Raw genomic sequence first — 16123 nt, forward strand, 5'->3', positions numbered from 1 at the left:
CTCCTTGGCAGGAAAAGTAAGCTGGAGGGTTTAGAACCTCCTATTTGTACAGGCAGGGGTACTTCTCAAGTGGGAGAATGGTGTGTATGTGTGTGAAAATTTGTTGATTTAAAAGTTCCACACCACCTTACCACGGGTGGAAAATACCCAAAGACTCGAGGGCCTGGAGAGTTGGCTCTCTTACCAGTTAATAGCAGAGAAGCAGAAGGGAGGCATGCTCTATTTTCTATTCATGTGAGTTCTTTTTTTTTTAAAGATTGAATATTTATGTGTTTATCAGTCTTTTGCTTGCATGTGTGCCTGTGTACCACAGGCCCTCTTGGTGTCCTTTGTAAGCCAGACGAGGGTGTTGGACCCTCCTGAACTGTCGTTGTTACAGATGGTTGTGAGCTGTCATGTGGGTTCTGGGAATCGAACCTGGGTCCCCTGCAAAAGCAGCCAAATGCTTACCCTCTGAGGCACCAGTCCAGCTTCAGTTAGAAGTTTTGTGAGAAGGTCTCCTGGAGTGGGGGAGAAATACAAAGAGGCAAAAAATACACAGAGGGGCTGGAGAGATGGCTCAGGGGTTAAGAGCACTGGCTGCTCTTCCGGAGGTCCTGAGTTCAAATCCCAGCAACCACATGGTGGCTCACAACCACCTGTAATGAGATCTGATGCCCTCTTCTGGTGCGTCTGAAGACAGCTACAGTGTACTTATAAATAAAAATTAATAAAAAAAGTTAAAAAAAAATACACAGAGGACAAAGGACAGCCTCTTCAGGAGCAAACCGGATCTCTCTATGAGGAAGCATCAAAGTCGACACTTTTTTTTTTTTTTTTTGGTTCTTTTTTTTTTTTTTTTTCGGAGCTGGGGACCGAACCCAGGGCCTTGCGCTTCCAAAGTCGACACTTTTAACGTACTGTACAAAAATCAACTCCAAGTGGACCCAGGACCTGAACATCAAACCTGAAACCTTGAAACTGTTAGAGGGAAAAGAAATGCACTTCAAGACAAAGGCATAGAGGAGGACTGTCCAGACGGGGGGGAAATAAGGCTCCAAAGCAACAAATGTGACCCGGTGAGATTTTAGCTGATCTTGTGAACGGAGGGCAGACAAAATGGGACAAAACAGTTGCAGCTGCACATCTGAGAGACTAATACCAATAATACACAAAATATTAAAACAAATCTAAAAATAAAGACTCCAGGTCAAAAAAATGGGCTAAGGAACTCAATAATGGCCAAAACAAGAAATAGAGGTAGGGGGGAAATATTAAAGACACTGTCCTCCATACTTCGCTCAGGACGTGCACATTAAAACTCCTTTGAGGTCCCAGGCTATTCCAGTCAGAATGGCAATGCATACTGTGTTGGTTTGTGTGTGCCCAGCCCAGGGAGTGGCACAACTACAAGGTGCGGCCCTGTTGGAGCGGGTGTGTCACTGTGGGTGTGGGTTATAAAGTCTCTCACCCTAGCTGCCTGGAAGCCAGTCTTCTGCCAGCAGCCTTCAGATGAAGATGTTGAACTGTCAGCTCCTCCTGCACCATGCCTGCCTGGATGCCGCCATGCTCTCCCCTTGACAGTAATGGACTGAAACCTCTGAACCTGTAAGCCAGTCCCAATTACACGTCCTCTATAAGAGTTACCTTGGTCTTGGTGTCTGTTCACAGCAGTAAAACCCTAAGGCACATGCTGATGAGGATGAGGTGAACGGGAACTTTACTCATTACTGGTTTAATGAGTGCACTGAATTTAAACAGAGGCAGACTCTAAGGAAATGAGTGTGGAATTTTCCTAAGAAACTAAAACAAACAAACAAACAAACAAACAAACACACTAGGTATCCTAATCAAGATACCCTGGGAGAACAGTAGAAACAGCAAGGGTTGTTCCTCATGTACACTAAACCTTCAGGACCAGAACAGGCAACAGTGAAGTTCAGCAAAGCACATGTGACCTCCCTTCCTCACAAGCCAGAACCCCTGGGAACACAGGAATTACAGGCTGATGCCCCGCCCCCATCCCTACACAACACCAAGTGCAGCCTGTTAACCACAGTCTCGAAAACTGAGAACTTCCTTCACCTTCTAGCTCTGAGCAGCTGGGCCAGCAGTTCTCTCTGTAAGAACTGTTTGCTTCTCATTTGCTATCAGTTAATTTCTATTCTTGTGCACAAATCTCACGTGGGTTTTGCTTCTGATCATTGCTCAGGCACCATTTAGGATTTGCTGCGTGTGTCTCTCTTGACCCGGTCTAAAGTCATTCTTTTCTATACTTTTAGCCTGTATCTCATTTGCTTCTTTTGGTCCTTCTGCTTTCCCTGTTTTCATTCTTTCCCTCATCACTCCTATTTTTGAGAAAGGGCTTCTCTATGTAGCCCTGACCTGGAACATGCTACGTAGACAAAGGCTGGCCTGAAACCCATAGAGGTCTCCCTGCCTCCCAAGTCCTGGGATGAAAGGCATGTGCCACCATGCTTAGCCAAGTACTTTTTAATGTAAAGTCACACAATATCCCCAGTGCAACAGTACGGGGTGGCGTCAGTACTGTACTCTCACCAATCAATGCTTTCCAAACGAAGCCCAGAAATATACAAACCAAATGATAGCACGAATCAAACAGACTTGATAGCTAAAGAACATTCCACCCAAACACTAGAATACACTTTACTCACAGGAATCCACCTGCCTCTGCCTCCTGAGTGCTGGGATTAAAGTTGTGCACCTCCACACTCAGCTCCTGCTGGATACTGATTAGGTAATTTAGACTTATTAATACTCTGGGTAGTTTATACAGAGTAAACTGAAAGTCTTACTGTGCTGACAGCTTTACAGAGGTCAAAGACACGGCACTGGCAATCCATCAGTCCTTACTGGGGCTGGGGGTTGGGGCTTTGCCTTGATGACAGCATAGATGGCCTCACGGGGGTTGGGGTGGGGAATGCATGAGGGTCTGGTCACAGAAAGCCAGAGATGGATCCGAGAAAGCTAAGTGTCAACCTGTTCTTGTGAGAACTGACCTATTTGACCCCTTATAAGGGCAGCGATACATAATTATCTGCCTTTCTCTAGGTTTCATTTTTTTTTCTTTTTTTCCTTATTAACTTGAGTATTTCTTATTTACATTTCAATTGTTATTCCCCTTCCCGGTTTCCGGGCCAACTTCCTCCTATAACCCTTTCCCCTCCCCTTTAGGTGGGTGTTCCCCTCCCCATCCTCCCCCCATTACCGCCCTCCCCCCAACAATCACATTCACTGGGGGTTCAGTCTTGGCAGGACCAAGGGCTTCCCCTTCCACTGGTGCTCTTACTAGGCTATTCATTGCTACCTATGAGGTTGGAGCCCAGGGTCAGTCCATGTATATATAGTCTTTGGGTAGTGGCTTAGTCCCTAGAAGCTCTGGTTGGTTGGCATTGTTGTTCATATGGGGTCTCAAGCACCTTCAAGCTCTTTCAATCCTTTGTAAGATTCCTTCAACGAGGGTCCTGTTCTCAGTTCAGTGGTTTAATAATGGCATTCGCCTATGTAGTTGCTGTATTCTGGCTTCCACAGGACTTCTAAGAGGAGGTATCGTCCTGGAAAAGCCGGTATCATGTTATTAAGGCCACATAAATCACACATTTCTAGCCTATCCTCCACTTAGGACCTAGGAAGGAAAGTTAACAGCCCATCCAGGAGCAAGTGTTCTCAACTCCCGATTCTGAACACTGGAGATTTCTCTGTTTTTAGTGGTCTTTGGTTTCCACATGGACTCCCATTTTCTCATTCGTCCCCCTAACAGTGACTCTAAACTTTCAAACAGAGCATGATTTTGGGACAACCTCTGATAATTAAAATTACTGGTTCATATTTCTTGTTTGTTCTTAAGACTGGGGTCTCACTGTGTAGCCATGCTGGCTGTAAGCAGGATGTGTAAAGTAGGCTGGTCTTGAAGAGAGATTCACCTGCCTTTGCCTCCCGAGTGAGAGCAAAGGCTTGTATCATCATTCGCTGGGAGACTGGACTTTTGATGAAGTGCCTCCAGAATGGAAATGTGCCCCGGTATCACAACGGATAAGAGGACAAATGATCTCAAAAACTCGGGCAGGATTTTGTCCACAAAGCTTCTGGTCCACAGATACAACTCATAAAGCTGGGGTAGCACTTAATTTTGACAAGGAGCCAGTGTCCAGAACTGTTTACAAATTTCCTTCAGTAGGAACGTGTATGCCAAATGCCATACATGAACAAGATCTTCATAGCGTCAGACAGTAAAGCAGAGAAAACAGGAACAGGCTAGCAGCCTTCATTTCTGAAAACGTCTCCCTCTCAAGGGTTGAGATTTATAGTTCCTTGCAGGCACATGGCAGCTTAAGCTGTACTCAAGTTCCAGAAGATCCAACACCCTTTTCTACCCTCCGTGGGTACTGAGTGACCGTGCTCATATATCTCACAGGAGAGGCTGTATTAACACGTCTTTATTAAACTTCTACACTGCTTCAGACGAACAGTCCCGCTTCAACACCACTACACCAGGGGCCATGCTCAACACACACCAACATTAGTATTCTTCTTGGCCACCCTTCCTTTCCTCAAGTCACTTTTTGGGTTTCTTGTTTATGTTCTTAGTTATTTTATGGTTATTCTGGTAAATACAAACATCTGATTTTCCCCTTGTCCCTTTTAATACGATCATTTGGGAATATTAAAAAAAACAAACTTAAAAACTCATTTTTGGTAAACAAAATTTAATGTAACCATATAGTCAAATAATGTTTAAAAGACATTAGATACAACTTTTAAAAATTTAAACTACGGAAGAAGTGCAATTAAACAAAAACGTAAGCATTTACTATACTGCAGCGGAACTGAGGACAAGGACGTAGAAAACATTCTTTTCTCACTGTGAAGATTCAAACTCTAGGCAAGAGGTGTGAGGCAGTTACAGTAAAGCACATACACTTGTTCAGATCTGAAAGTCTTACCTCAGCTCTGGAGGCTTAGACACTGCAGGGGGTAGGGGTGGGGGTGGGGAGATGAAGAGGAAGTTGCTTTCTCAAAAAGCCTAGAGCAGAACTATTGATATAATGACAAGCAGAAATAACTACACGTACTTTTTTCACTATTTCAAATGACCTTAGGAGAGCTTAATGGGTATTTATCTGAGTATTTTACAAAGCACCTAGGTACCAAAAGTTAAAAATGTAAAACTCTGAGCAACGACCTTATTTAACATTCTCTTTCCACCAAGCAGGCAGCTGGCACTCCAATGAATTTCAGAACAGCTGGGAGTGGTGGCTCAAGCCCATAATCCTAGCACTCATGGACAAAGGCAGAAGGACTGCCATTAGTTCAAGGTCAACCTGGCCATATCCTGAGTTCCAGGTTAGCCAGGGCTCCATTAAAACAACCAACTGAACAACCAACCAACCTACAGACAGACAGAAACACACGCAGCCAAGCATGGTGGCACACACTGTCATTCAAGCACGGGAGGAAACAGAATGACTGGAGGTCAGTATCATTTTTAGCAAAAGTTCTAGGCCAGCCTAGGCTACATATGACCCTGACTCAAAAGATAAAGCAAAATCAGGCCCTCAAAAACCAGTACTGTGGGGGCTGGGGATTTAGCTCAGTGGTAGAGTGCTTACCTAGGAAGCGCAAGGCCCTGGGTTCGGTCCCCAGCTCCGAAAAAAAAAAAGAACCAAAAAAAAAAAAAAAAAAAAAAAACAAAAAACCAGTACTGTGGCTTATTAGGCTGAGATGGCACTGGGTAGCTTAAGGCACAGACATTAAAACAAAACCTCTTTGGGGACAATATATAAAGTTGTGATTTTACTTTCTATGTTATGATCACCTTTAGCGCTATTTGTTTATATTTAAGGCAACCACACAAATGTAAAAGGTTCATATTCAACATTTTAATGATAACTTATTTTTATGTGTATGCTTTCCCTGTACCATGGCCATCTCCATGTAATATATGTGCCCATGTGTGCCTGTGGGGGCCAGAGGGTACTAGAACCCAGGACCTAGAGTTACAGACACCTGTTAGCCACAGTGAAGGTGCTTGGAACCCAACCCAGGTCCTCTGCTAGAGCAGCAAATGCTAGTGCTTGCTCCTAACTGAGCCATCTCTCCAACCCACTGACAAATGTAAGGCTTTAAGATGTCTAAAATACTTTGAAACATCTCAGGTATTATAGTTTGTACTCCTGGAATGTTGTTTGACGCCTAGCACTAGATGTGGCAGTAAGCATACTTGGCTAGGCAAACCTATTGCATCCCAGGTCAGCCAAAACGCTTCATTCTGGTTACGTGGTATGGTGGATTTTCATGATGCTCATGTGGTTTGGTGAATTATTTACCTAATAATGGGTGAAATGAGACCATTCCATCTCTCTACAGAATACCAATGAGCTCCATACTCTTTCTCACACGGGACTTCACATGGCCAACTCTGACCCCAAACTGGCTCTCTGTCGCCATGCTGGTCCTGGAACTTTCCTGATCCTCTTGCCCCACCTCCCAAGGGCTGGAATAACAGACATTGCCACCACACTCAGCCATGTACCACTAACTCTAGCCAGATCAAGTCATTTTAACTAGTAATGTCTTGGGTGGACTATGAGGCAGGCAGTCCACAGGAAGCTTCTGCACATTACTGTTTACTTGGTACCACATTTAGTCTGTACGATGTATCCTTTTCCCATATAAACCTCAAGGCATTAAAGGCACACGCAAACAATTCAACTCCCTTCTTCTCTTTGCATATGGGCTCTCAGAGTGGTTTTTAAAAACCTACTGTCAGATCAGGAAAAAGCAGTACACACCTGGTCTGGACACTGACAAAAGCAGAAGACCCACCTTTGTCTTTCCTGAGTTTCAAAATGGGAGTCTGACAGCAGACGCAGAAACAATTCATATTCACCAGGAGAACGTGTCAGTTCACAAAGCACTGTCATCCTTCCGAGTAGGACAGATGTTCAACCACTGATACAGGTCAAGTTTCTCAAACATTTTAGTCTAGAGCCATCAACTGAACGGTATCTAAGGGAAAGCACTTTTGCACACCCTGATGGGCAACACAGACAAGCTAACGCCCTCCCTGAGCATTGGCGTCTTGAAACCTGATTCAAACGGAGTAAACACCTGGATCCCAATAATCTATGAAAAGCGGCTACTGAAAATCCAACTCCTATCTGTTAGTCAAGTCAGCATGGGGACAGACAGTACGGTGAAAACGGAGGAAGTCAGGCCACCCTGTGCAATACATGGAGAAGACTTGAAGGAGGATTCGTAGGAAAAGTGCACACAACAACCAACTGTAATTTTCTGTTGATCCACAAAACCTACGTCCTTTCCATCTGCACAGCCGCAAGTGATGTTTGCAAACCTCTCTCCAGGTCTGCTTTCCGACCTGGTAACACTGCTGTCACACAGACGCACAGATCCTTAGGACCAGATCTATCTGCACTTTCAGACGAAATGATTTCTTTAGAAAACTGGTGCTGGCTTCCACTTCTAACTGCAGCTCTCAGAAGGCAAAGAATTGCCAAGAGCTTGAGGCCAGCACAGGCCACAGAGAGCCTGCCTTAACACTAGAGTACTCCAGAAATGTTCCAAGTTAGTCTTTCGCAACTGAACTGGATGTCATCAACTACTTTTTGACTTTATACATTTCTGATAATTAAACTGCAAAAATCATTGGGTGTTTGTGATCTACGTACACAACCATACTATCTGCATGTAAACACAAACACATACTAACGTAGGGGCTCATAGAAACCACCCATTAAAAGAAAGTCTGCCAATTATGGGATGACAAAATGAAGATAGTCTGACTCCAAGATGGTTGATGTATCCCTTTTAATGCACTAATTATACTCTAAAATTATTTTTCTTAAACCGGGGCTTACCACCATTATTTATCAAGAATTAGCAAAGAAAAGAAATTAAAGGAAGTTAAAATATCAACTGGGTATCTTTAAAAAGTTAATTTTCTAGGATTCAGGTACTTTCTGGTAACTTTTAATATAATTTGCAACATAAAGAAAAAGTAATGTGTTTAAACAAATTCTGATTTTGAGGATTTTTTTCCAATTTACAATAAACAAGATATATGAAAGATAAACATTACAAGATACAAGTAGATAATACTTTTACAACAGACAAAAATACTAAGATACAAATTTATTTTGACCGAGTTTTATATATGTATTTATGAATGGGCATGATCTTACACACATACATAACAGTTAGCATCTGCAGAGTCCTAAGCATTTATAAAACACCTTTATTCACACACTTTACTGTTTAAGAATTTCTGAACCAAACAATCTCCATTCTCTAACAGAAGTCTAATGAAGATATTTACTATAAAATTACAGTACAGATACCCTTGACTATCCGTACGTCTGTCTCTCGACTGACAGGTGACTGTTTCGGAGCTGCTTCCTTAGCTGTGTTACATTACTCACCATTTATGACGTGACAACAATTTCCCAAATATACCTTTGTAAGCATTTCTCAGAATTTGGATTCCAATTAAGCATGACTCTTAAAAACGTTTGTATTCTCCTAAGCTGAGAAAGAAGTTGTCTGCCAATGCTAGGCTTTGATGACTGCCTTAACGTGAACAGAAATCTAGTGACACTATTGTCATCAACAAGGAGTATATTATAGTGAGAGACCTGCTGCAGCCTAGGGCATTGTAAATCGTTATCTGTCCACACAGAAGTTACAATAATTAGTTATGCTAATTCCTGCTGTATTTACTTATATTTCTAAGAAAAATTTCACATTTCCCTTTGAAAAGTACTAAGTTTTATAAAATGGAGGTGAAGAACCTGAGGGAAAACTTTAATAGAAATCTGAAAATGTTGATCAGTATTTTATACAAATAAAAGAGCTCTCCCCAATAAGAGATTTCTCTCTGAAGACCAGAACTGCTGCTGGTCAGAGTCACAAACACGTGGCCCCACTGAGAAGAGTGACTGTAGGATGTTAAGGAATCAGTCAGCCTTCCTAGACTGACAACTGCTTACATGGCAGTGAACGAGCGAGCGGAGTGGCACTCACAAAGCATCGTAAGATCAAACTCTGCCAGACTGGGTAGGGAGCAAACCTGCTCTTGCCTTTCTTTCTTTTTTTTTCAGTATTACAAAATGCATATTTGTCTTAAGATATATCTCTTTTACATACATGTGTGCCTGTGTGAATGTATGTGCACCACATGCTTGTAGATATCTAGGGAGGCCAGAAGGTGTTACGATTCCCTGGAATTAGAGCTGCAGAAATTAGTGAGCCACCTGATAGGGGCTGGGAGCAGTGAGTGTTCACTAACACTCTGTCCAGCCCATTTGGTTTCTTTCGATGTACCTTCCAGACCCTGGACACGGGTGTGCACTGCCATGCCTGGGAAACACCCTGGACACAGACACCCGCCTGCCCGTAAGCAGGACGTTAGCTCCTAGATTAGTTTAGAGGGAAGAACTCCTTTAGTGGACTCACAGATGATTCATTAAATACCCTGAGAACCAAAGTGGATCACATTTTTTTTTTCAATAGTTACTTTAATTTTTCCTTAGGGACTAATGTATAATTTAAATTTTCTTACTTTTCTATCTCCTACATAAGCTCACAAAGTATTTAATATCAGAGAACAGTCTATACAGTCATAAAATTTGGTGTTTTATGGTAGCTGAATTGTTACTACACTTTTATAATTAGGAAAAAACAAACAAAACCCCAAAAAGCCTTCAATAAAATTAACCGGCAGGGATAAAGTCCGTGACAGATATTTAAAACTCATTTCTGGGGACTGGAGAGAGATGGTTCAGTGGTTAAGAGCACGGTCTGTTCTTCCAGAGGTCTGGGGTTCAATTCCCAGCACCCACATGGCAGGGCAGTTCATAACTGTCTGTAACTCTAGTTCCAAGGGATCTGATCCCCTTTCACCAATGCACATAACTTAAATAAATGGTTAAAACAACGAACAAACAAACTCATTTCCTCCCCTCACAATGAGTTCTAAACATTCTTAACATCAGGCAATTCAACCTAAATGAAGCTTCAGTCATGCAATATTTTCTACAAAACTGACAAAAAAAGGACACATTCCTGAAAGAGGGTCCACAAATCCCTAAGAAGTTTACACTGGGCATTACTGCCTACCCCACCTAGTTTTTCAAAAATGCAAAAGTATAATCATAGGCCAAATTCTTACTTTTGCTGGCCTAGAACATTTTATGCAGACCAGGCTGGGTTCAAAAGTATAGAAACCTGCCTTCTGGGTGCTGGGATAGACGCAGGTCCTGGCTCACTGTAATCCACCCCACCCCATTACAGAAAAGGACTGACATTTGACAGCTTGAAGTCTGGTGTTTGGGTCAGAAAGGCAACAGGATTATTTATTTCTTTTTTGCAGATGGCACAAAGTTGTGTTCGCACATGGTCGTTTTAAAAACTTTCCTCTTGGATTGGCATTGGCTTCTCGTGTGAGGTATTGTTAGAGCTTAAAGCATTTCTCATTGTATCTATGAATAGTCACACAGCCATGGTAGGACACTGGTCTGGGCATCGCAGCCACTCCTGTGATGATACTTGTCGCAGGATCGTAACAGAGAATAGTATCTGTGGCTTCTCCATTTTCCCGTCTTCCACCCAGGATATAGATTTTACCATTACAAACAGACATACCACAGTTTTCCTGTTTAACCAAATATATAAAAAAACAAACAAACAAAAAAACCAATTAACTATTGAAGATAAAAGATTTGACAATAAACTAAAAAAACATCAGTATGCTTTAACACAGTACAGGAGAGGGGAGGTGCTAGAGCGAATCTTCCTCTGGCCCGGTTGTATGATGAGTGTTGTATGATGAGGGCTGACATTCACATGGATGAAGTGAGGCTCTAATTCCAGTACAGGAAGAAGCATTTAAAGAGGCAGGGCAGGGGGTTGGGGATTTAGCTCAGTGGTAGAGTGCTTGCCTAGGAAGCGCAAGGCCCTGGGTTCGGTCCCCAGCTCCGGGGGGGAAAAAAAAAAAAAGAGGCAGGGCAGGGGCTGGAGATGGCACTGTGCTAAAGAGCGCCTGTGCTGAAGACCCAGGTTCAGTTCCCAGCAGCCATTCTAGGGACCCGACACTCTTCTCTGCTATCTGGGGGCACCTAGACACACTGAATGCACACGTGTACACACACACACACACACACACACACATCACACACACACACACCACACATCATACACACACACACATACATCACACACACCACACATCACACACACACACACCACACATCATACACACACACACAGCACACATCACACACACATATATCACACACACACCACACATCAGACACACACATCACACACACCACACACACACACACCACACATCATACACACACACCACACATCATACACACACACACATACATCACACACACACACACCATACACACACACATCACACACACCACACACACACACCCCCCCCATAAGGGAGACCTGGTAAATGGGTTTCTGGCTAAAAGATGCTTGCTGCCAATCCTAACAACTTGTGTGTTCCTTTCCAGGACCCACATGGTAGAATCCTATATGTTGTCCTCTGACCTCCACATGTGCGGTAACACACACACACACACACACACACACACACACACACACAAATAAATGGTTTACAAAATTCCACAGCTTGGCAGTGATGACACACACTTTTCTTTTTTTTTTTCCTTCGGAGCTGGGGACCAAACCCAGGGCCTTGCGCTTCCTAGGCAAGCGCTCTACCACTGAGCTAAATCCCCAACCCCTGACACACACTTTTCAATACCAGCACTCAAGAGGCAGGCAGGTGGATGTCTGAGTTTGAGCCCAGCCTGGTTTACAGAGTGAGTTCCAGGACAGTCAGGGCTATTACAGAGAGATCCTGTAAGAGAGAGGGCTGTGGGAGAGGAAGAGGGAGAGGGAGAAAGAGAAAACAAAGCAATCCCTTCTTGGTGTTTTGGCTAAGAACAAAGCAGAGATGAGACATCAGAAGGTTCAGGAGGAAGTGGTGAGCTTTACAGTTGCTTCTCATTAAGGGGACTTAATGAAAATCGTTGGAAAATAACTGGTAGCAAACTGATTTAGAGAAGCTAGACCAATTAGAGGACAGAACTCTAAGGACAGCTTCAATGTGTGCACTTCTCTCTTTCAGAGACAGTCAAAAAAACCTAGCTAAGGATTCTGGGAAGTCAAGATAGAGACAGCATGAGAGAAGCAGGCAGATTCCTCTGTAAGTCTGAAAACTTGGCACACCATGGCATGGGCAAGGCCACACAGCAGGTGGAAACAGGTATTTGAAATAAGATTAGTTGTGAGCAGCAGATGAAGTAACTCAGAAATAGACTAGAGTTAAGTCACAGGAAGGAGGGCTAAGCAACACTCATATTTAAAGATTTAGAGGAAAAAAGATAGGAGACTAAAAACAAAGGAATGACTACCAGAGACTTTTAAGAATTTGTCTTTGGAGACTAGGCATGCAGAACTGAGGAGGGTGAGGAAAACAGATCTGGGAGTTCTATGCCAACCAGGACTACAGAGTGAGACCCTGTTTTAAAAAAAGAAGAGGAGGAAAAGGAGGAGGAGGAGGAGAAAAGAAGCAAAAGGAAGGAAGGCAAGCAAAAATCTAGCCAACCAATCAAATTAAGAAAGACAAAATATAGCTAACAAGATGAAAGAAAGAAAGGAAGGAAGGAAGGAAGGAAGGAGACAGATGGATGGATGGATGGACAGGCAGGAGGAAGGAATGAAGGAAAGATGGATGGATGAATGGATAGATGAATGGATGGATGGATGGATAGATGAATGGATGGATGGATGGATGGATAGATGGGTGGGTGGATGGGTGGATGGATGGGTGGATGGATGGATGGATGGGTGGGTGGATGGATGGATGGATGAATGGATGGATGTATGGATGTATGGATGGATGGATGGATGGGTGGGTGGATGGATGGATGGATGAATGGATAGATGGGTGGGTGGATGGGTGGATGGATGGGTGGATGGATGGATGGATGGATGGGTGGGTGGATGGATGGATGGGTGGGTGGATGGATGGATGGGTGGATGGGTGGATGGATGGGTGGATGGATGGATGGATGGGTGGATGGATGGATGGATGGGTGGATGGGTGGGTGGATGGGTGGATGGATGGGTGGGTGGATGGGTGGATGGATGGATGGGTGGGTGGATGGGTGGATGGATGGATGGATGGATGGGTGGATGGATGGATGGATGGGTGGATGGATGGATGGGTGGGTGGATGGGTGGATGGATGGATGAATGGGTGGATGGGTGGATGGATGGATGGGTGGATGGATGGATGGGTGGGTGGATGGATGGATGGATGGATGGATGGGTGGATGGGTGGATGGATGGATGAATGGATGGATGGGTGGATGGATGGATGGGTGGATGGATAGATGGGTGGATGGATGGGTGGATGGATAGATGGGTGGATGGATGGATGGATGGATGGATGGGTGGATGGATGGGTGGATGGATGGATGGATGGGTGGGTGGATGGATGAATAGATGGATGGGTGGGTGGATGGGTGGATGGATGGATGAATGGATGGATGGATGGGTAGATGGATAGATGGATGGATGGGTGGATGGATGGATGGATGAATGGATGGATGGGTGGATGGATGGATGGATGGATGGGTGGATGGGTGGGTGGGTGGATGGATGGATGGATGGATGGATGGATGGAATACATTTTGGGACAGCGGGCTGGAAAGATGGCTGGCTCACTGGTTAAGAACACTTAACGCCGACAACTGCCTATAACTGAAACTACAGGGCACTGGCCGGTCTTCTGGTCTCTCTGGGCACTCACATTCCTGTGCACATGATAACACGTTCAATTGCCTGTGCTCTCTCCCTCGACATCATCTTTACTGATATGAGGAGACGAGCAGCACTTGGTAGTAAGAGGGAGGCGAGCAGAGCTAGGACTCCTCAAGTTTCTGACGTAGCAGAGACAGAGGGGGGCTGGGGCGACAGTGGGATGTGTGGAAATGGAATCTGAACCAACCACTTCCTTTATAACAACCAACCAGTAAGACTATGAACAGAGAGCCATTTCCTCCTCTTCTGAAATGTGAAAGAGAAAGGGTAGGAAGACTGGGATGAAATTCTAAAAAAGGTGAAGGGTGAATTTCTTTAAATCATAAGCCTAAACATAACGGGTACTTCCTGTTGTGTTTTCAAGAAGACAGTTAGTTTGCTAAAGCTAGTCCTTGGGGCAGAGCATAGTTCAGTGTCGAGTGTTTGCCTAGTGTTCATGAAGCTGAACCCAATCTCAGCACCAAAAACCATAAACAAAGAACAAACACAACTCCTTGAGAGGAAATTTTAAGAATTACGAAGTACTTGGAAAGTGAGACTGCAGTAGATAATCACATTGCGACTGTCCGTCTTACCTGCCGGCTGAACGTGTTTTGTACGTGCATCCAGTAGTCTTCGACTGGATCGTAACAATACACGGCCTTGGTCAGTCCACCAGCAACGTAGATCAGGTTGTTTAAAGAGACTGCTGTTATGCACCTCTTGGCGATGGGGATAGCTGCACGAAGTAGCCAAGAATTGGTTTCTGGGTCATAAGATTGGACCTAGTAATACAGAAAATATAGAATAAAATATCTAAATAAATATGTAAATTGCTTTAAAACCTGTCAATATATAGAAACACAGTTAAAAGTTATATCCTGTTAATTCAAAGAATTAAATGAGGTTACTCTGATTAATAAAATATATGTGTTAGGAAAATTCTTGCTTCTTGGTCAAGGATAAAACTCCTTTGTTTGAAAAAAAAAAATCAAAGAAAGGCTAATTTATTACCAAACAGAAGATAGTAACAAAATACACACATTTTTTCCCCAGGAGGAATGGCCTTCAGATTGACTTATGTACACTAAAATCAAGTCTCAAGTTTCTCTGAAATTGCTTCATGTAAATTAAGCATGTCTCAACCTGAATATAATTCTTAATGCTTTTAAGGAGTCCTTATTTCAAAAGAGAGCATGCAAGCTCAACTTAGTATACTTAGTTTACTCGCTTTATGCTATACTCAGCATACATCCTCGATGACCTGTAAACAGGTCACCTTCTGTATGGATCACCGCAGTGCCCATGGGAAGGTTGCAGGACAACCTGGGGAGCTGCTGCGCTCCTAGTGTTACAGGGTCTGGGAGGGCAACCCAGATCGTCAGGTTGGGTCAGCACCTTCACCCCACTGTGCCGTAACAGCTGATGACAGATTAACATTTAAGTAAGGAAATAAATCGATTTGAAATCTCATTATCACCGCTAAGGCAATCAGCCTTCGGACGCTCTTCCCTAGCATAGCCATGAAGTCTGCTGCTGTGCCAGGATGGAACTTGTTCTTCTGTCCCAGAGCTGGAGGACCGGCTGCTGCTCTGGGCCATCGTCTAGTCACACTATTCAGGCAATCTCCCCTCTTTTTTAGTTGCTTTCAAAGGTTTCAAGAAAATGACGTATTAATTTTTTTAAAAGATTTATTCATTTATTATATATAAGTACACTGTAGCTGTCTTCAGACACAGCAGAAGAGGGCATCAGATCTCATTACAGATAGCTGTGAGCCACCATGTGGTTGCTGGGAATTGAACTCAGGACCTCTGGAAGAGCAGTCGGGTGCTCTTAACCGCTAAGCCATCTCTCCAGCCCCATGACGTATTAATAATTAATGCCTAACCTTTGCTCATGAATTTTCTGTGCTGTATGTAAGTTTTAAATCCTGTAGATGACAGTAAAGTTTAACCCTGAGATTAGCTCATTTCAAAAAGTTTTTTTTTTTAAAGATTTATCTATTTATTTTATTTATGTGAGTACACTGTAGCTGTCTTCAGACACACCAGAAGAGGGCATCCGATCTCATTACAGATGGTTGTGAGCCACCATGTGGTTGCTGGGATTTGAACTCAGGACCTCTGGAAGAGCAGTCCGTGCTCTTAACCACTGAGCCGTCTCTCCAGTCCTTAAAAAGGTTTAATCCCATTTGTTACACATAGAAAATTACTGGCTACATTATGTTATCACTGTGGCAACTTGGAATTGAATGCTTTTCCCTCAAAGAACAGAA

The 16123-nt window shown here is 43.5% G+C and overlaps 1 protein-coding gene across 4 annotated transcripts in view; it reads right to left on the bottom strand.

Annotated features, from left to right (window-relative positions):
- Nucleotides 1-4689: 4689 nt before the first annotated feature.
- Nucleotides 4690-16123, bottom strand: part of Klhl24 (kelch-like family member 24) — a 33947-nt gene continuing 22513 nt past the window's right edge. For 2 of the 4 annotated variants that reach the window (XM_087576067.1, XM_087576066.1), the window contains 2 exons: nt 14442-14630; nt 4690-10669 (listed from right to left, as the gene is read on the bottom strand). In XM_087576067.1, coding sequence (XP_087432193.1) covers nt 10469-10669; nt 14442-14630 — 390 coding nt within the window. In that variant the 3' untranslated portion in view covers nt 4690-10468. 4 annotated transcript variants of the gene reach the window in all.

Source organism: Rattus norvegicus, chromosome 11 (genome assembly GCF_021556685.1).
Source record: "Rattus norvegicus strain SHRSP/BbbUtx chromosome 11, alternate assembly SHRSP_T2T, whole genome shotgun sequence".
NCBI classification, from domain to species: Eukaryota; Metazoa; Chordata; class Mammalia; order Rodentia; family Muridae; genus Rattus; species Rattus norvegicus.